General features: G+C 45.6%; 1 protein-coding gene across 4 annotated transcripts in view; it reads left to right on the top strand.

Moving 5' to 3' along the window:
• The window catches only part of camta2 (calmodulin binding transcription activator 2), a 155,298-nt gene that overhangs the window by 97,688 nt on the left and 35,338 nt on the right, over nt 1–22,272 (top strand). For all 4 annotated transcript variants that reach the window (XM_071334260.1, XM_071334262.1, XM_071334261.1 and 1 more), the window contains one exon: nt 4,159–4,293. In XM_071334260.1, coding sequence (XP_071190361.1) covers nt 4,159–4,293 — 135 coding nt within the window. The remainder of the gene's footprint in view (nt 1–4,158; nt 4,294–22,272) is intronic.

Below are 22,272 nucleotides of genomic sequence, written 5' to 3'. Positions count from 1 at the left end.
ATGGCAGAATGGTTGTTACTGTGTCCACTAGATGGCAGAATGGTTGTTACTGTATCCACTAGATGGCAGAATGGTTGTTACTGTATCCACTAGATGGCAGAATGGTTGTTACTGTATCCAGTAGATGGCAGAATGGTTGTTACTGTATCCACTAGATGGCAGAATGGTTGTTACTGTATCCACTAGATGGCAGAATGGTTGTTACTGTATCCACTAGATGGTAGAATGGTTGTTACTGTATCCACTAGATGGTAGAATGGTTGTTACTGTATCCACTAGATGGTAGAATGGTTGTTACTGTATCTACTAGATGGTAGAATGGTTGTTACTGTATCCACTAGATGGTAGAATGGTTGTTACTGTATCCACTAGATGGTAGAATGGTTGTTACTGTGTCCACTAGATGGCAGAATGGTTGTTACTGTGTCCACTAGATGGCAGAATGGTTGTTACTGTGTCCACTAGATGGCAGAATGGTTGTTACTGTATCCACTAGATGGCAGAATGGTTGTTACTGTATCCACTAGATGGCAGAATGGTTGTTACTGTGTCCACTAGATGGCAGAATGGTTGTTACTGTGTCCACTAGATGGCAGAATGGTTGTTACTGTGTCCACTAGATGGCAGAATGGTTGTTACTGTGTCCACTAGATGGCAGAATGGTTGTTACTGTATCCACTAGATGGCAGAATGGTTGTTACTGTATCCACTAGATGGCAGAATGGTTGTTACTGTATCCACTAGATGGCAGAATGGTTGTTACTGTATCCACTAGATGGCAGAATGGTTGTTACTGTATCCACTAGATGGCAGAATGGTTGTTACTGTATCCACTAGATGGCAGAATGGTTGTTACTGTATCCACTAGATGGCAGAATGGTTGTTACTGTATCCACTAGATGGCAGAATGGTTGTTACTGTGTCCACTAGATGGTAGAATGGTTGTTACTGTGTCCACTAGATGGCAGAATGGTTGTGTTACTGTATCCAGTAGATGGCAGAATGGTTGTTACTGTATCCACTAGATGGCAGAATGGTTGTTACAGTGCCCACTAGATGGTAGAATGGTTGTTACTGTATCCAGTAGATGGCAGAATGGTTGTTACTGTATCCACTAGATGGCAGAATGGTTGTTACTGTGTCCACTAGATGGCAGAATGGTTGTTACTGTATCCACTAGATGGCAGAATGGTTGTTACTGTGTCCACTAGATGGTAGAATGGTTGTTACTGTATCCACTAGATGGCAGAATGGTTGTTACTGTGTCCACTAGATGGCAGAATGGTTGTTACTGTATCCACTAGATGGCAGAATGGTTGTTACTGTATCCAGTAGATGGCAGAATGGTTGTTACTGTATCCACTAGATGGCAGAATGGTTGTTACTGTATCCACTAGATGGCAGAATGGTTGTTACTGTATCCACTAGATGGCAGAATGGTTGTTACTGTGTCCACTAGATGGCAGAATGGTTGTTACTGTATCCACTAGATGGCAGAATTGTTGTTACTGTGTCCACTAGATGGTAGAATGGTTGTTACTGTATCCACTAGATGGCAGAATGGTTGTTACTGTGTCCACTAGATGGCAGAATGGTTGTTACTGTATCCACTAGATGGCAGAATGGTTGTTACTGTATCCAGTAGATGGCAGAATGGTTGTTACTGTATCCACTAGATGGCAGAATGGTTGTTACTGTATCCACTAGATGGCAGAATGGTTGTTACTGTATCCACTAGATGGCAGAATGGTTGTTACTGTGTCCACTAGATGGCAGAATGGTTGTGTTACTGTATCCAGTAGATGGCAGAATGGTTGTTACTGTATCCACTAGATGGCAGAATGGTTGTTACTGTGTCCACTAGATGGTAGAATGGTTGTTACTGTGTCCACTAGATGGCAGAATGGTTGTGTTACTGTATCCAGTAGATGGCAGAATGGTTGTTACTGTATCCACTAGATGGCAGAATGGTTGTTACAGTGCCCACTAGATGGTAGAATGGTTGTTACTGTATCCAGTAGATGGCAGAATGGTTGTTACTGTATCCACTAGATGGCAGAATGGTTGTTACTGTGTCCACTAGATGGCAGAATGGTTGTTACTGTATCCACTAGATGGCAGAATGGTTGTTACTGTGTCCACTAGATGGTAGAATGGTTGTTACTGTATCCACTAGATGGCAGAATGGTTGTTACTGTGCCCACTAGATGGCAGAATGGTTGTTACTGTATCCACTAGATGGCAGAATGGTTGTTACTGTATCCACTAGATGGCAGAATGGTTGTTACTGTGTCCACTAGATGGCAGAATGGTTGTGTTACTGTATCCAGTAGATGGCAGAATGGTTGATACTGTATCCACTAGATGGCAGAATGGTTGTTACAGTGCCCACTAAAGCTTAGTAAATGCTTCAGTAGAATGTTTGTCCTGCATCAGCTGTCCAGTCCCCTCCTCCCCCACTGGGTCCTCGTCTCTTAGGTTACTGGAGGCACCAGCTCACGATTGAATGCTTCTTGTATATGAATAGGTTTTAAAGATCGGATCACTCCTCTATATTAGACACACAGGCTGTGAGAACTGGCTGGAACCTGTTGTTGATCGTTCAACACTTTAAAGAAGTGGATCCAAGGACCCCTTATCGCTCTTCTCTAAAGGAGACAAGTACCCCTTATCGCTCTTCTCTAAAGGAGACAAGGACCCCTTATCGCTCTTCTCTGGAAGCAGCTGTGTAGATTAAGGAGACAAGGACCCCTTATCGCTCTTCTCTAAAGGAGACAAGTACCCCTTATCGCTCTTCTCTAAAGGAGACAAGTACCCCTTATCGCTCTTCTCTAAAGGAGACAAGTACCCCTTATCGCTCTTCTCTAAAGGAGACAAGTACCCCTTATCGCTCTTCTCTAAAGGAGACAAGGACCCCTTATCGCTCTTCTCTAAAGGAGACAAGGACCCCTTATCGCTCTTCTCTAAAGGAGACAAGGACCCCTTATCGCTCTTCTCTAAAGGAGACAAGTACCCCTTATCGCTCTTCTCTAAAGGAGACAAGTACCCCTTATCGCTCTTCTCTAAAGGAGACAAGGACCCCTTATCGCTCTTCTCTAAAGGAGACAAGGACCCCTTATCGCTCTTCTCTAAAGGAGACAAGGACCCCTTATCGCTCTTCTCTAAAGGAGACAAGGACCCCTTATCGCTCTTCTCTAAAGGAGACAAGGACCCCTTATCGCTCTTCTCTAAAGGAGACAAGGACCCCTTATCGCTCTTCTCTAAAGGAGACAGTCTAACTGTTTGACTTCATCCTGAGTGGGATTGGTTGAACTCTTGTTAACTGTATAATGATCTCTGCCTGATCCTTGGAGGGAGTTTTCCTCCTCAACACCCTGAACTTCTGGACTTTACTAATGTTCTAATCCCCTTCTCTCTCTCCCTCCCTCGCCCTCATCTCCTCCTCTCCCCCCTCCTCTCTCCCTCATCTCCCCCTCGACCCCCTCCTCTCTCCTGCTCTCTCCCTTCCTCTCCTACATCTCTCTGTCTTCTCCTCCCCTCCCTCTCTCTCTCCCTCCCTCGCCCTCATCTCCTCCTCTCCCCCCTCCTCTCTCCCTCATCTCCCCCTCGACCCCCTCCTCTCTCCTGCTCTCTCCCTTCCTCTCCTACATCTCTCTGTCTTCTCCTCCCCTCTCTCTCTCTCTCCCTCCCTCGCCCTCATCTCCTCCTCTCCCCCCTCCTCTCTCCCTCATCTCCCCCTCGACCCCCTCCTCTCTCCTGCTCTCTCCCTTCCTCTCCTACATCTCTCTGTCTTCTCCTCCCCTCCCTCTCTCTCTCTCCCTCCCTCTCCCTCATCTCCCCCTCTCCCCCCTCCTCTCTCCCTCATCTCCCCCTCTCCCCCCTCCTCTCTCCTGCTCTCTCCCTTCCTCTCCTACATCTCTCTGTCTTCTCCTCCCCTCCCTCTCTCTGTCTTCCTCCCTCCTCCCCTCCCTATCTCTGTCTTCCTCCCTCCTCCCCTACCTCTCTCTGTCTTCCCCCTCCTCCCCTACCTCTCTCTGTCTTCCCCCTCCTCCCCTCCCTCTCTCTGTCTTCCTCTCTCCTCCCCTACCTCTCTCTGTCTTCCCCCCCTCCCCCTCCCCCTCCCCCTCCCCCTCCCCCCTCCCTCTCTCCTCCCTCTAGCCCACGAGGCAGGGTTGGTATCTCTTTATATAGTGGAGGACAGTGGGTCTGTCTCTTCGTCTGTTCTGTTTGAATACAGAGCTAGAAACGCCTCGTCTCTACCCAGCTCTCAGCTGGACTGGCTGTCCCTCGACGGTGAGTAGCTACCACACACACACTACACACACACACACACACACACACACACACACACACACCACACAACACACACACACACACACACACACACACACACACACACACACACCACACAAACACACACACACACACACACACACCACACAAACACACACACACACACACACACACACACACACACACACACACACACCACATAACACACACACACTCACACTACACAGTCACACACACACACACACTACACAACACAACACACACACACTACACACACACACTACACAACACAACACACACACCACACAAAACATGTCCTCTCTACCCAGCTTGTTGGAGACAGTGTCTCATATGGAAGTAATGAGTTATAGCCTGTCATTGCAACCATGGTTAGATTCTCTATTCACACACAACATACGCTGAGTGGACAAAACATTAGGAACACCTGCTCTTTCCAAAAGACTGACCTGGTGAATCCAGGTGAAAACTATGATCCCTTATTGATGTCACTTGTTAAATCCACTTTAAATCAGTGTAGATGAAGGGGAGGAGACGGGTTAAAGAAGGATTTTTAAGCCTTGAGACATGGATTGTGTATGCGTGCCATTCAGAGGGTGAATGGTAAGGACAACATATTTAAGTGCCTTTGAACAGGGTATGGTAGTAGGTGCCAGGTGCACTGGTTTGTGTCAAGAACTGCAACGCTGCTGGGTTTTTCACACAGTTTCCTGTGTCAATCAAGAATGGTCCACCACCCAAAGGACATCCAGCCAACTTGACAACTGTGGGAAGCCTTGGAGTCAACATGGTCCAGCATCCCTGTGGAACGCTTTCAACACCTTGTAGAGTCCATGCAACGACTAGTTGAGGCTGTTCTGAAGGCAAGAGGGGGGGCTGCAACTCAAGATGAGGAAGGTGTTCTGAATGTTATGTACACTGTGTATATGTGGTACAAACTAACATGACATGGTGGTGTTCACTTGGAGCAGGAGAGGGGAGAGGAGATAATAGAGGAGGAGAGACTGGAGAAGTAGGAGGAGAGACTGGAGAAGTAGGAGGAGAGACTGGAGAAAGAGGAGGAGAGACTGGAGAAAGAGGAGGAGAGACTAGAGAAAGAGGAGGAGAGACTAGAGAAAGAGGAGGAGAGACTGGAGAAAGAGGAGGAGAGACTAGAGAAAGAGGAGGAGAGACTAGAGAAAGAGGAGGAGAGACTGGAGAAAGAGGAGGAGAGACTGGAGAAAGAGGAGGAGAGACTAGAGAAAGAGGAGGAGAGACTAGAGAAAGAGGAGGAGAGACTAGAGAAAGAGGAGGAGAGACTAGAGAAAGAGGAGGAGAGACTGGAGAAAGAGGAGAGACTGGAGAAAGAGGAGAGCCTAGAGAAAGAGGAGGAGAGACTAGAGAAAGAGGAGGAGAGACTAGAGAAAGAGGAGGAGAGACTAGAGAAAGAGGAGGAGAGACTAGAGAAAGAGGAGGAGAGACTGGAGAAAAAGGAGAGACTGGAGAAAGAGGAGAGACTAGAGAAAGAGGAGGAGAGACTAGAGAAAGAGGAGAGCCTAGAGAAAGAGGAGGAGAGTTTGGAGAAAGAGGAGAGCCTAGAGAAAGAGGAGGAGAGACTAGAGAAAGAGGAGGAGAGACTAGAGAAAGAGGAGGAGTGACTAGAGAAAGAGGAGGAGAGACTAGAGAAAGAGGAGGAGTGACTAGAGAAAGAGGAGGAGTGACTAGAGAAAGAGGAGAGACTAGAGAAAGAGGAGGAGAGACTAGAGAAAGAGGAGAGCCTAGAGAAAGAGGAGGAGAGACTAGAGAAAGAGGAGGAGAGACTAGAGAAAGAAGAGGAGAGGAGGAGAGACTAGAAAAGAGGAGGAGAGACTAAAGAAAGAGGAGAGACGAGAGAACGACGAGGAGAGAGGAGACTAGAGAAAGAGGAGAGACTAGAGAAAAAGGAGAGACTAGAGAGAAAGAAGAGGAGAGACTAGAGAAAGAAGAGGAGAGACTAGAGAAAGAGGAGGAGAGACTAGAGAAAGAAGAGGAGAGACTAGAGAAAGAGAAGGAGAGACTAGAGAAAGAAGAGGAGAGAGGAGACTAGAGAAAGGGGAGGAGAGAGGAGACTAAATAAAGAGGAGGCTGAGGAGAGACTAGAGGAGGAGAGACTAGAGAAAGAGGAGGAGAGACTAGAGAAAGAGGAGGAGAGACTAGAGAAAGAGGAGGAGAGACTAGAGAAAGAGGAGGAGAGACTAGAGAAAGAGGAGGAGAGACTAGAGAAAGAGGAGGAGAGACTAGAGAAAGAGGAGGAGAGACTAGAGAAAGAAGAGGAGAGAGGAGACTAGAGAAAGAGGAGAGAGGAGACTAGAGAAAGAGGAGAGAGGAGACTAAATAAAGAGGAGGCCGAGGAGAGACTAGAGAAAGAGGAGAGAGAAAGGGGAGGAGAGACTAGAGAAAGGGGAGGACAGAGGAGAGACTAGGGAAAGAGGAGGAGAGAGGAGACTCGAGAAAGAGGAGGAGAGAGAAAGAGGAGGAGAGACTAGAGAAAGAGGAGGAGAGACGATAGAACGACGAGGAGAGAGGAGACTAGAGAAAGAGGAGAGACTAGAGAAAAAGGAGGAGACTAGAGAAAAAGGAGGAGACTAGAGAAAGAAGAGGAGTGACTAGAGAAAGGGGAGGAGAGAGGAGACTAGAGAAAGAGGAGGCGAGACTAGAGAAAGAGGATGAGAGACTGGAGAAAGAAGAGGAGAGAGGAGAGACTAGAGAAAGAGGAGGAGAGACTAGAGAAAGAAGAGGAGAGAGGAGAGACTAGAGAAAGGGGAGGAGAGACTAGAGAAAGAAGAGGAGAGACTAGAGAAAGAGGAGGATAGACTAAAGAAAGAGGAGACTAGAGAAAGAGGAGGAGACTAGAGAAAGAGGAGGAGAGACTAGAGAAAGAGGTGGAGAGGAGGAGAGACTAGAGAAAGAGGAGGAGAGACTAGAGAAAGAGGAGGAGAGACTAGAGAAAGAGGAGGAGAGACTAGAGAAAGAGGAGGAGAGACTAGAGAAAGAGGAGGAGAGACTAGAGAAAGAGGAGGAGAGACTAAAGAAAGAGGAGGAGAGACTAGAGAAAGAGGAGGAGAGAGGAGACTAGAGAAAGAGGAGGAGAGACTAGAGAAAGGAGAGGACAGAGGAGAGACTAGAGAAAGAGGAGGAGAGAGGAGACTCGAGAAAGAGGAGGAGAGACTAGAGAAAGAGGAGGAGAGAATAGAGAAAGGGGAGGACAGAATAGAGAAAGGGGAGGACAGAGGAGAGACTAGAGAAAGGGAAGGACAGAGGAGAGACTAGAGAAAGAGGAGGGGAGAGGAGACTCGAGAAAGAGGAGGAGAGACTAGAGAAAGAAGAGGAGAGAGGAGACTAGAGAAAGAAGAGGAGAGAGGAGACTAGAGAAAGAAGAGGAGAGGAGGAGAGACAAGAGAAAGAAGAGGAGAGACTAGAGAAAGAGGAGAGAGGAGACTAGAGGAGGAGAGAGGAGACTAAAGAAAGACGAGGAGGAGAGAGAAGAGAGGAGACTAGAGAAAGAGGAGGAGTTGAGAGAGGAGAGGAGTCTAGAGAAAGAGTAAAGGAGAGAGGAGAGGTGACTAGAGAAGTAGAGATGAGCGAAGGAGAAGAGGAGAGGAAACTAGAGAAAGAGGAGGAGGGGAGAGAGGAGACTAGAGAACCCCTCATCCCCGTCCTCACCCCTCCTCACCGTCTCCCCTCATCCCCGTCCTCACCCCTCCTCCCCGTCTCCCCTCATCCCCGTCCTCACCCCTCCTCCCCGTCTCCCCTCATCCCCGTCCTCTCCCCTCACCCCTCCTCCCCGTCTCCCCTCATCTTCTTCCTCCCCGTCCTCTCCCCTCCTCCCCGTCTCTCCTCACCCCTCCTCCCCGTCTCCCCTCATCCTCGTCCTCCCCGTCCTCACCCCTCCTCCCCGTCTCCCCTCCTCCCCGTCTCCCCTCACCCCTCATCCCGTCACCCCTCATCCCGTCTCCCCTCACCCCTTCCCCTCATCCCCGTCTCCCCGTCCTCACCCCTCATCCCCGTCTCCCCTCATCCCCATCTCCCCTCACCCCTCCTCCCCGTCTCCCCTCATCCCCGTCCTCACCCCTCCTCCCCGTCCTCACCCCTCCTCCCCGTCTCCCCGTCCTCACCCCTCCTCCCCGTCTCCCCTCATCCCCGTCTCCCTGTCCTCACCCCTCCTCCCCGTCTCCCCTCATCCCCGACTCCCCGTCCTCACCCCTCCTCCCCGTCTCCCCGTCCTCACCCCTCCTCCCCGTCTCCCCTCATCCCCGTCTCCCTGTCCTCACCCCTCCTCCCCGTCTCCCCTCATCCTCGTCCTCCCCGTCCTCACCCGTCCTCCCCGTCCTCATCCTCGTCCTCCCCGTCCTCACCCCTCTTCCCCGTCTCCCCGTCCTCACCCCTCATCCCCGTCTCCCCTCATCCCCATCTCCCCTCACCTCTCCTCCCCGTCTCCCCTCACCCCTCATCCCCGTCTCCCCGTCCTCACCCCTCATCCCCGTCTCCCCTCATCCCCGTCTCCCCTCATCCTCGTCCTCCCCGTCCTCACCCGTCCTCCCCGTCCTCATCCTCGTCCTCCCCGTCCTCACCCCTCATCCCCGTCTCCCCGTCCTCACCCCTCCTCCCCGTCTCCCCTCATCCCCGACTCCCCGTCCTCACCCCTCCTCCCCGTCTCCCCTCATCCCCGTCTCCCCGTCCTCACCCCTCCTCCCCGTCTCCCCTCATCCCCGTCTCCCCGTCCTCACCCCTCCTCCCCGTCTCCCCTCATCCTCGTCCTCCCCGTCCTCACCTGTCCTCCCCGTCCTCATCCTCGTCCTCCCCGTCCTCACCCCTCCTCCCCGTCTCCCCTCATCACCTCTGTAGACACACACACACACACCTCTGTAGACACACACACACACCTCTGTAGACACACACACCTCTGTAGACACACACACACACCTCTGTAGACACACACACACACCTCTGTAGACACACACACACCTCTGTAGACACACACACACCTCTGTAGACACACACACACCTCTGTAGACACACACACACCTCTGTAGACACACACACCTCTGTAGACACACACACCTCTGTAGACACACACACACCTCTGTAGACACACACACACCTCTGTAGACACACACACACCTCTGTAGACACACACACACCTCTGTAGACACACACACACCTCTGTAGACACACACACCTCTGTAGACACACACACACCTCTGTAGACACACACACACCTCTGTAGACACACACACACCTCTGTAGACACACACACACCTCTGTAGACACACACACACCTCTGTAGACACACACACCTCTGTAGACACACACACACCTCTGTAGACACACACACACCTCTGTAGACACACACACACCTCTGTAGACACACACACACCTCTGTAGACACACACACACCTCTGTAGACACACACACACCTCTGTAGACACACACACACCTCTGTAGACACACACACACCTCTGTAGACACACACACACCTCTGTAGACACACACACCTCTGTAGACATACACACCTCTGTAGACCAGGGTGTGTGTGTGTAGTCAGTGATCAGGGTGTGTGTGTAGTCAGTAATCAGGGTGTGTGTGTGTGTGTAGTCAGGGGGCGTGTGTGTAGTCAGGGTGTGTTTAGAGTCAGTAGTCAGGGTAGGTTTGTGTGTGTGTGTGTGTGTGTGTGTGTGTGTGTGTGTGTGTGTGTGTGTGTGTGTGTGTGTGTGTGTGTGTGTGTGTGTGTGTGTGTGTGTGTAGTCAGGGTGTGTGTACGGTCAGTAGTCAGGGTGTGTGTAGTCAGGGTGTGTGTACGGTCAGTAGTCAGGGTGTGTATGTGTGTGTGTAGTCAGGGTGTGTGTGTGTGTAGTCAGGGTGTGTGTGTGTGTGTGTGTGTGTGTGTGTGTGTGTGTGTGTGTGTGTGTGTGTGTGTGTGTGTGTGTGTAGTCAGCCTTTTTCTATTTCTGACCTTAGCAAAACCTATTTAAACTCTGGAGAGGGAGGGAGAGGGAGGGAGAGGGAGGGATAGAGAGGGAGGGAGAAAGGGAGAGAGAGGGAGGGAGGGAGAGAGAGAGAGAGAGGGAGGCACAGAGAGAAAAAGAGAGATAGAAAGGGAAGGAGGAAGGAGGGGTGGACAGTCTCCTCATCTCATCCTCCTCTTCTTCACAGGCGCCTCCTCTCCCTCTCCTGCACTGTCATCTCTCCCTCTCTCTCTCCCACTACCCCCTCTTTTTCTCTCCCTCTACCCCTTTCTCTCTTTCTCTCCCTCTCTCTCCGTCTGTCCTTTCTCTCCTAGTGTTGTATACAGCTGTTACTGAGTCTCAGCGTGACGCGGGGGAAGGAGAGGGACAGCTGGCAGCTGCCGAGAGTTTTTCTGAGTTCAAGAGATCTAGTACAGACAGACAGACGGGGTTAAACAGCACAGCGACCTCCATTTTTGTTTGGAATACTTTTACCACCACGGATGAGTGACGATCTCTCTCTCCTTCTCTCTCCTTCTATCTCTCCTTCTCTCTCCCCTTCTATCTCTCCTTCTCTCTCTCCTTCTCTCTCTCCTTCTCTTTCTATCTATCTCCTTCTGTCTCTCCTTCTCTTTCTATCTATCTCCTTCTGTCTCTCCTTCTGTCTCTCCTTCTCTTTCTATCTATCTCCTTCTCTCTCCTTCTATCTCCTTCTGTCTCTCCTTCTGTCTCTCCTTCTCTTTCTATCTATCTCCTTCTGTCTCTCCTTCTGTCTCTCCTTCTCTCTCCTTCTATCTCCTTCTCTCTCCTTCTCTCTCTACTTCTCTTTCTATCTATCTCCTTCTCTATCTAACGTGTGATCCATTTCTCTCTCCTCTAGTCTGCTAGCTCTACTGCACCACTGCTGTTTGTGTGTGTGTGTGTGTCTGTGTGTGTGTCTGTGTGTGTGTCTGTGTGTGTGTGTTTGTCATACGTGTGTGTGTGTGACTCCCTGCTGTTCTACTCTTCCTCCCTCTGTATTCTGTCATCATCTGGGGTGTGTGTGCGAGAGCGTGTGTGTTAACAGCGAGCAGTGTATTAACCAATGGAGTGGTGTGTTAGCAAGCGAGGGGGCGTGATTTGAGACATGGCGTCTGTGTGACATCACAGCTTTCCCAGAACCCCCTTCACCTTCTCCCGCCGCTAATTGAGGGTGAGAGACGGCTAGACGAGAGGGAGCCGGAGAAATGTAGCTACCGTACTATACTACCATACAATTTTAAAAATGTTATTTTTATTTTACCTTTATTTAACCAGGTAGGCCAGTTTACAACATTTACAACTGCCACCTGGCCAAGATAAAGCAAAGCAGTGCGACAATAACATCAACAGAAAGTTACACATGGGAAAAACAAACAGTTTTTCTGTACAGTCAATAACACAATAGAAAAGTCTATATACAGTGTGTGCAAATGTAGTAAGATTAGGGAGGTAAGGCAATAAATAGGGCCATAGTGGCAAAATAATTACAATTTAGCAATTAAACACTGGAGTGATAGATGTGCAGAAGATGAATGTGCAAGTAGAGATACTGGGGTGCAAAGGAGCAAAAAGCAAAAACAATATGGGGATGAGGTAGTTGGGTGGGCTATTTACAGATGTGCTATGTACAGGTGCTTTGGGGCTGACCAGTGAAATATACCTGCTGGAGCGCGTGCTACGGGTGGGTGCTGCTATGGTGACCAGTGAACTGAGATAAGGCGGGGCTTTACCTAGCAAAGACTTATAGATGACCTGGAGCCAGTGGGTTTGGCGACGAATATGAAGTGAGGGCCAGCCAACGAGAGCGTACAGGTCGCAATGGTGGGTAGTATATGGGGCTTTGGTGACAAAACGGATGGCACTGTGATAGACTGCATCCAATTTATTGAGTAGGGTATTGGAGGCTATTTTGTAAATGACATCGCCGAAGTCAAGGATCGGTAGGATGGTCAGTTTTACTACGGTATGTTTGGCAGCATGAGTGATGAAGGAGGCTTTGTTGCGAAATAGGAAGCCGATTCTAGATATAATTTTGGATTGGAGATGCTTAATGTGGGTCTGGAAGGAGAGTTTACAGTCTAACCAAACACCTAGGTATTTGTAGTTGTCCACATATTCTAAGTCAGAACCGTCCAGAGTAGTGATGCTAGTCGGGTGGGCAGGTGCAGGCAGTGATCGGTTGAAGAGCATGCATTTAGTTTTACTAGCATTTAAAAGCTGTTGGAAGCCATGGAAGGAGAGTTGTATGGCATTGAAGCTCATCGTGAGGTTAGTTAACACAGTGTCCAAAGAAGGGCCAGAAGTTTACAGAAGGGTGTCGTCTGCGTACAATAATCATCAGTTATATTAGGATCCCTGTAGCTACTGTACTATACTACTGTACTATACTACCGTACTATACTACTGTACTATACTACCGTACTATACTCCCGTACTATACTCATCAGTTATATTAGGATCCCTGTAGCTACCGTACTATACTACCGTACTATACTACCGTACTATACTCCCGTACTATACTCATCAGTTATATTAGGATCCCTGTAGCTACCGTACTATACTACCGTACTATACTCCCGTACTATACTCATCAGTTATATTAGGATCCCTGTAGCTACCGTACTATACTACCGTACTATACTACCGTACTATACTACTGTACTGTAATCATCAGTTATATTAGGGACCCTGTAGCTACCGTACTATACTACTGTACTGTAATCATCAGTTATATTAGGGACCCTGTAGCTACCGTACTATACTACTGTACTATACTCATCAGTTATATTAGGATCCCTGTAGCTACCGTACTATACTACTGTACTGTAATCATCAGTTATATTAGGGACCCTGTAGCTACCGTACTATACTACTGTACTGTAATCATCAGTTATATTAGGGACCCTGTAGCTACCGTACTATACTACTGTACTATACTCATCAGTTATATTAGGGACCCTGTAGCTACCGTACTATACTACTGTACTATACTCATCAGTTATATTAGGGACCCTGTAGCTACCGTACTATACTACTGTACTATACTCATCAGTTATATTAGGGACCCTGTAGCTACCGTACTATACTACCGTACTATACTACCGTACTATACTACCGTATATACTACCGTACTATACTACCGTATATACTACCGTACTATACTACCGTACTATACTACCGTACTATACTACCATACTATACTACCGTACTATACTACTGTACTGTAATCATCAGTTATATTAGGGACCCTGTAGCTACCGTACTATACTACTGTACTATACTCATCAGTTATATTAGGGACCCTGTAGCTACCGTACTATACTACCGTACTATACTACCGTACTATACTACCGTATATACTACCGTACTATACTACCGTACTATACTACCGTACTATACTCATCAGTTATATTAGGGACCCTGTAGCTACCGTACTATACTACCGTACTATACTACCGTATATACTACCGTACTATACTACCGTACTATACTACCGTACTATACTACCGTACTATACTCATCAGTTATATTGGGGACCCTGTATCTACCGTACTATACCACCGTACTATACTACCGTACTATACTACCGTACTATACTACTGTACTGTAATCATCAGTTATATTAGGATCCCTGTAGCTACCGTACTATACTACCGTACTATACTACCGTACTATACTACCGTACTATACTACCGTACTGTAATCATCAGTTATATTAGGGACTCTGTAGCTACCGTACTATACTACCGTACTATACTACCGTACTATACTACCATACTATACTACTGTACTGTAATCATCAGTTATATTAGGATCCCTGTAACTACCGTACTATACTACCGTACTATACTACCGTACTATACTACCATACTGTAATCATCAGTTATATTCGGATCCCTGTAGCTACCGTACTATACTACCGTACTATACTACCATACTATACTACTGTACTGTAATCATCAGTTATATTAGGATCCCTGTAGCTACCGTACTATACTACCGTACTATACTCATCAGTTATATTAGGGACCCTGTAGCTACCGTACTATACTACCGTACTATACTACCGTACTATACTACCGTACTATATTGCTGTACTGTAATCATCAGTTATATTAGGATCCCTGTAGCTACCGTACTATACTACCGTACTATACTCATCAGTTATATTAGGGACCCTGTAGCTACCGTACTATACTACCGTACTATACTACCGTACTATACTACCGTACTATATTGCTGTACTGTAATCATCAGTTATATTAGGATCCATGTAGCTACCGTACTCTACTACTGTACTATACTCATCAGTTATATTAGGGACCCTGTAGCTACCGTACTATACTACCGTACTATACTACCATACTATACTACCGTACTATACTACTGTACTGTAATCATCAGTTATATTAGGATCCCTGTAGCTACCGTACTATACTACCGTACTATACTACCGTACTATACTACCGTACTGTAATCATCAGTTATATTAGGGACTCTGTAGCTACCGTACTATACTACCGTACTATACTACCGTACTATACTACCATACTATACTACTGTACTGTAATCATCAGTTATATTAGGATCCCTGTAACTACCGTACTATACTACCGTACTATACTACCGTACTATACTACCATACTGTAATCATCAGTTATATTCGGATCCCTGTAGCTACCGTACTATACTACCGTACTATACTACCATACTATACTACTGTACTGTAATCATCAGTTATATTAGGATCCCTGTAGCTACCGTACTATACTACCGTACTATACTCATCAGTTATATTAGGGACCCTGTAGCTACCGTACTATACTACCGTACTATACTACCGTACTATACTACCGTACTATACTACCGTACTATATTGCTGTACTGTAATCATCAGTTATATTAGGATCCCTGTAGCTACCGTACTATACTACCGTACTATACTCATCAGTTATATTAGGGACCCTGTAGCTACCGTACTATACTACCGTACTATACTACCGTACTATACTACCGTACTATACTACCGTACTATATTGCTGTACTGTAATCATCAGTTATATTAGGATCCCTGTAGCTACCGTACTATACTACCGTACTATACTCATCAGTTATATTAGGGACCCTGTAGCTACCGTACTATACTACCGTACTATACTACCGTACTATACTACCGTACTATATTGCTGTACTGTAATCATCAGTTATATTAGGATCCATGTAGCTACCGTACTATACTACCGTACTATACTACCGTACTATACTCATCAGTTATATTGGGGACCATGCATCTACCGTACTATACCACCGTACTATACTACCGTACTATACTACCGTACTATACTACTGTACTGTAATCATCAGTTATATTAGGATCCCTGTAGCTACCGTACTATACTACCGTACTATACTACCGTACTATACTACCGTACTGTAATCATCAGTTATATTAGGGACTCTGTAGCTACCGTACTATACTACCGTACTATACTACCGTACTATACTACCATACTATACTACTGTACTGTAATCATCAGTTATATTAGGATCCCTGTAACTACCGTACTATACTACCGTACTATACTACCGTACTATACTACCATACTGTAATCATCAGTTATATTCGGATCCCTGTAGCTACCGTACTATACTACCGTACTATACTACCATACTATACTACTGTACTGTAATCATCAGTTATATTAGGATCCCTGTAGCTACCGTACTATACTAGCGTACTATACTCATCAGTTATATTAGGGACCATGTAGCTACCGTACTATACTACCGTACTATACTACCGTACTATACTACCGTACTATACTACCGTACTATATTGCTGTACTGTAATCATCAGTTATATTAGGATCCCTGTAGCTACCGTACTATACTACCGTACTATACTCATCAGTTATATTAGGGACCCTGTAGCTACCGTACTATACTACCGTACTATACTACCGTACTATACTACCGTACTATACTACCGTACTATATTGCTGTACTGTAATCATCAGTTATATTAGGATCCATGTAGCTACCGTACTATACTACTGTACTATACTCATCAGTTATATTAGGGACCCTGTAGCTACCGTACTATACTACCGTACTATACTGTAGCTACCGTACTATACTACCGTACTATATTGCTGTACTGTAATCATCAGTTATATTAGGATCCATGTAGCTACCGTACTATACTACCGTACTATACTACCGTACTATACTACCGTACTATACTCATCAGTTATATTGGGGACCATGCATCTACCGTACTATACCACCGTACTATACTACCGTACTATACTACCGTACTATACTACTGTACTGTAATCATCAGTTATATTAGGATCCCTGTAGCTACCGTACTATACTACCGTACTATACTACCGTACTATACTACCGTACTGTAATCATCAGTTATATTAGGGACTCTGTAGTACTATACTACCGTACTATACTACCGTACTATACTACCATACTATACTACTGTACTGTAATCATCAGTTATATTAGGATCCCTGTAACTACCGTACTATACTACCGTACTATACTACCGTACTATACTACCATACTGTAATCATCAGTTATATTCGGATCCCTGTAGCTACCGTACTATACTACCGTACTATACTACCATACTATACTACTGTACTGTAATCATCAGTTATATTAGGATCCCTGTAGCTACCGTACTATACTACCGTACTATACTCATCAGTTATATTAGGGACCCTGTAGCTACCGTACTATACTACCGTACTATACTACCGTACTATACTACCGTACTATACTACTGTACTATATTGCTGTACTGTAATCATCAGTTATATTAGGATCCCTGTAGCTACCGTACTATACTACCGTACTATACTCATCAGTTATATTAGGGACCCTGTAGCTACCGTACTATACTACCGTACTATACTACCGTACTATACTACCGTACTATACTACCGTACTATATTGCTGTACTGTAATCATCAGTTATATTAGGATCCCTGTAGCTACCGTACTATACTACCGTACTATACTCATCAGTTATATTAGGGACCCTGTAGCTACCGTACTATACTACCGTACTATACTACCGTACTATACTACCGTACTATATTGCTGTACTGTAATCATCAGTTATATTAGGATCCCTGTAGCTACCGTACTATACTACCGTACTATACTCATCAGTTATATTAGGGACCCTGTAGCTACCGTACTATACTACCGTACTATACTACCGTACTATACTACCGTACTATACTACTGTACTGTAATCATCAGTTATATTAGGATCCCTGTAGCTACCGTACTATACTACCGTACTATACTACCGTACTATACTACTGTACTGTAATCATCAGTTATATTAGGATCCCTGTAGCTACCGTACTATACTACCGTACTATACTACCGTACTATACTACCGTACTGTAATCATCAGTTATATTAGGATCCCTGTAGCTACCGTACTATACTAGCGTACTATACTCATCATTATATAGGGCCATGTAGCTACCGTACTATACTACCGTACTATACTACCGTACTATACTACCGTACTATACTGCCATACTATATTGCTGTACTGTAATCATCAGTTATATTAGGATCCCTGTAACTACCGTACTATACTACCGTACTATACTACCGTACTATATTGCTGTACTGTAATCATCAGTTATATTAGGATCCATGTAGCTACCGTACTATACTACTGTACTATACTCATCGGTTATATTAGGGACCATGTAGCTACCGTACTATACTACCGTACTATACTACCGTACTATACTACCGTACTATACTACTGTACTGTAATCATCAGTTATATTAGGATCCCTGTAGCTACCGTACTATACTACCGTACTATACTACCGTACTGTAATCATCAGTTATATTAGGGACTCTGTCGCTACCGTACTATACTACCGTACTATACTACCGTACTATACTACCATACTATACTACTGTACTGTAATCATCAGTTATATTAGGATCCCTGTAACTACCGTACTATACTACCGTACTATACTACCGTACTATACTACCATACTGTAATCATCAGTTATATTCGGATCCCTGTAGCTACCGTACTATACTACCGTACTATACTACCATACTATACTACTGTACTGTAATCATCAGTTATATTAGGATCCCTGTAGCTACCGTACTATACTACCGTACTATACTCATCAGTTATATTAGGGACCCTGTAGCTACCGTACTATACTACCGTACTATACTACCGTACTATACTACTGTACTATATTGCTGTACTGTAATCATCAGTTATATTAGGATCCCTGTAGCTACCGTACTATACTACCGTACTATACTCATCAGTTATATTAGGGACCCTGTAGCTACCGTACTATACTACCGTACTATACTACCGTACTATACTACCGTACTATACTACCGTACTATATTGCTGTACTGTAATCATCAGTTATATTAGGATCCCTGTAGCTACCGTACTATACTACCGTACTATACTCATCAGTTATATTAGGGACCCTGTAGCTACCGTACTATACTACCGTACTATACTACCGTACTATACTACCGTACTATATTGCTGTACTGTAATCATCAGTTATATTAGGATCCATGTAGCTACCGTACTATACTACCGTACTATACTACCATTCTATCATACCGTTCTATCCTGCTGTACTATACTCATTTGCTCAGTCAGATGTACACACACCCGGACACACAAAGGACACACACACATGCGGACGCACTCACACACATCCACAAACACGCGGACGCACACACACACAACCACACACACACGCGGACGCACACACATACAACCATACACACATGCAGACACACACACACACGCTCGGACGCACACGCAGGGCAGAGGAATGTGTGTGTGCGCAGGGAGAGTCTGGTATTAGTGGATCATGTTATATTGGGACATTGTTGTTGGCGGAACGATAGAAGAGCAGAATACTTTCCGAATGACAGGGAGCGAGAACGAGAGAGAGAGTTTGGCCTAAAGAGAATTCATCAAAGAATTTGGAAATACAGACACGGTCATCCTACAAGAAACATGGTATAAAGGAGACTGGTTGCCCTCTAGGTTACAGAGAGCTGGTCGTCCCATCCACCAAACTACCAGGTGTGAAACATGGTATAAAGGAGACAGACCCACTGGTTGCCCTCTAGGTTACAGAGAGCTGGTCGTCCCATCCACCAAACTACCAGGTGTGAAACATGGTATAAAGGAGACGGACCCACTGGTTGCCCTCTAGGTTACAGAGAGCTGGTCGTCCCATCCACCAAACTACCAGGTGTGAAACATGGTATAAAGGAGACAGACCCACTGGTTGCCCTCTAGGTTACAGAGAGCTGGTAGTCCCATCCACCAAACTACCAGGTGTGAAACATGGAAGAGACTCAGAGGGAATGCTAATGTGGTATAGAGCAGACCTAACCCACTCTATTAAATAGTCAAAACAGGAACATTTGACATCTGTCTGTAAATGAATAAGGAAAAGATCTCAGCAGAGCAACATGTCCTCCTGTACCTACACAATTATTAGGCAACTATTAGTGTGCAGAAGTACCAGGCCACTAAATTACAAAAATAATTTCTCCCATATCACTTGTTTATTCTCAATGTTTAGAGTAAAGGTAACAAATAAGTAACACAAAATGACAATTAAATAAAAAAACATTTGGGCCTTTTCAAAAATATTCAGTGACCAATATAGCCACCCTTCTTGTCAATAACTGTTATGAGGCTTTCATCCATGGAGTCTGTCAGACCTCCAGATGATCTGTTCACGGTCACCTTTCGCTGAGCCCACAGCCCTCCGAAGGCTGTTCAAAGAGGAGTATGTTCTTCCCTGACTGTAAATCTCACGTTTGAGAAGGGCCCATACGTTCTCACTAGGATTTAAGTCAGGTGAGGAAGGGCGGCCAGGTCATTATTCAGGCATCTTTGAGGCCCTTGCTGGCTAGCCAAGCAGTGGAGTACGTGGATGCAGGCGATGGAGCATAAAGATCAGGGTCTTCCTGCACCACTGCAGTAGGGAGTTGAGTTTCAGTCCATCTTCAAGCCGAAAAGGTCCAACTACCTCATCCTTAATGATAGCAGCCCGTACCAGTACCCCTCCTCCACCTCGCTGGCGCCTGACTTGAAGTGGTGTCCGTTTTACCTGTGTTAATGCAGCTGCCTAATAATTATACATTTGATAAAGGTGTTATTCACCTTCGCCACACCCTCCCTCATGAACACCTGAACATGGTTCAATCCAAGGGTCCAGAGTAACGTCGAGGTCACGTTCAGATGGTTTGGAGTTGGAACATGTGCATAGAAGTAATGATGAGACCAGAATACTGCCTGTGGTCAGTGGTCCCGTGGTCCCGTGTGGCTCAGTTGGTAGAGCATGGCGCTTGCAACGCCAGGGTTGTGGGTTCATTCCCCACGGGGGGACCAGGATGAATATGTATGAACTTTCCAATTTGTAAGTCGCTCTGGATAAGAGCATCTGCTAAATGACTTAAATGTAAATGTAAATGATAATGCAGTGTATATCCCAGAATCCCTTTAACGATGACTGCTTCTCCATCCTGGAGGGGAGATCAATCATTTCCAGGCCCAGGGACATGTACTAGTCTGTGGTGACCTAAATGCCAGAACTGGACAAGAACCTGACATCCTCAGCACACAGGGGGACAAACACCTACCTGGAGGTGACAGCATTCCCTCCCCCATATGGCCCCCTAGGCACAACTATGACAACATAACCAACATAAATGGGTCTGTACATAGCCAATAGTAGGCTACGGCTCATCTCTTGGCAGCAGTACTGTAGACTACTTTATCACTGACCTCAACCCAGAGTCTCTCAGAGTGTTCACAGTCAGCCCACTGACACCCCTATCAGACCACAGCAAAATCACAGTCTACTTGAACAGAGCAATACTCAATCATGAGGCTTCAAAGCCAAAGGAGCAGAATAATATTAAGAAATGCTACAGATGGAAGGAAAGTAGTGTGGAAACCTACCAAAACACTATTAGGCAACAACACATTCAATCCCTTTTAGACAACTTCCCGGACAAAACACTGTAATAGTAAAGGTGTAAACTCGGCAGTAGAAAACCTCAACAACCTACATTTATGTTTATTTATTTTCCTTTTTGTACTTTAACTATTTGCACATCGCTACAACACTGTATATATAGACACAATATGTATCTTTATTCCTTTGTAACTTGTGTGAGTGTAATGTTTACAGTTCATTTTTTATTGTTTATTTCACTTGCTTTGGCGACGTAAACATATGCTTCCCATGCCAATAAAGCCCCTTGAATTGAAATGAGATAGAGAGAGAGCGATTTCACTTGCTTTGTTAACATACAGAGCATTCTGAAAGTATTCAGACCCCTTGACTTTTTCCACATTTTGTTACCTTACAGCCTTATTCTAAAATGGATTTAATCGCATTTTTTCCACATCAATCTACACACAAAACCCCATAATGACAAAATGAAAAGAGGTTTTGAGAAATATTTGCTAATTTATTTAAAATAAAATAAATTCCTTATTTACATAAGTATTCAGACGCTTTGCTTTGAGAGTTGAAATTGAGTTTAGGGTCATCCTGTTTCCATTGATTATCCTTGAGATGTTTCTACAACTTGATTGGAGTCCACCTGTAGTAAATTCAATTGATTGGACATGATTTGGAAAGGCACACACCTGTCTATATAAGGTCCCACAGTTGACAGTGCATGTCAGAGCAAAAACCAAGTCACGAGGTTGAAGGAATTGTCCGTAGAGCTCTGAGACTGTATTGTGTCGAGGCACAGATCTGGGGAAGGGTACCAAAACATTTCTGCAGCATTGAAGGTCCCCAAGAACACAGTGGCCTCCATCATTCTTAAATGGAAGAAGTTTGGAACCACCTTGACTCTCCCTAGAGCTGGCCGCCCGGCCAAACTGAGC

Source organism: Salvelinus alpinus, chromosome 11 (assembly GCF_045679555.1).
Source record: "Salvelinus alpinus chromosome 11, SLU_Salpinus.1, whole genome shotgun sequence".
NCBI lineage: Eukaryota > Metazoa > Chordata > Actinopteri > Salmoniformes > Salmonidae > Salvelinus > Salvelinus alpinus.
Note: the sequence above shows the minus strand (reverse complement) of the source record. Positions and strands in the feature narration are given on the sequence as shown.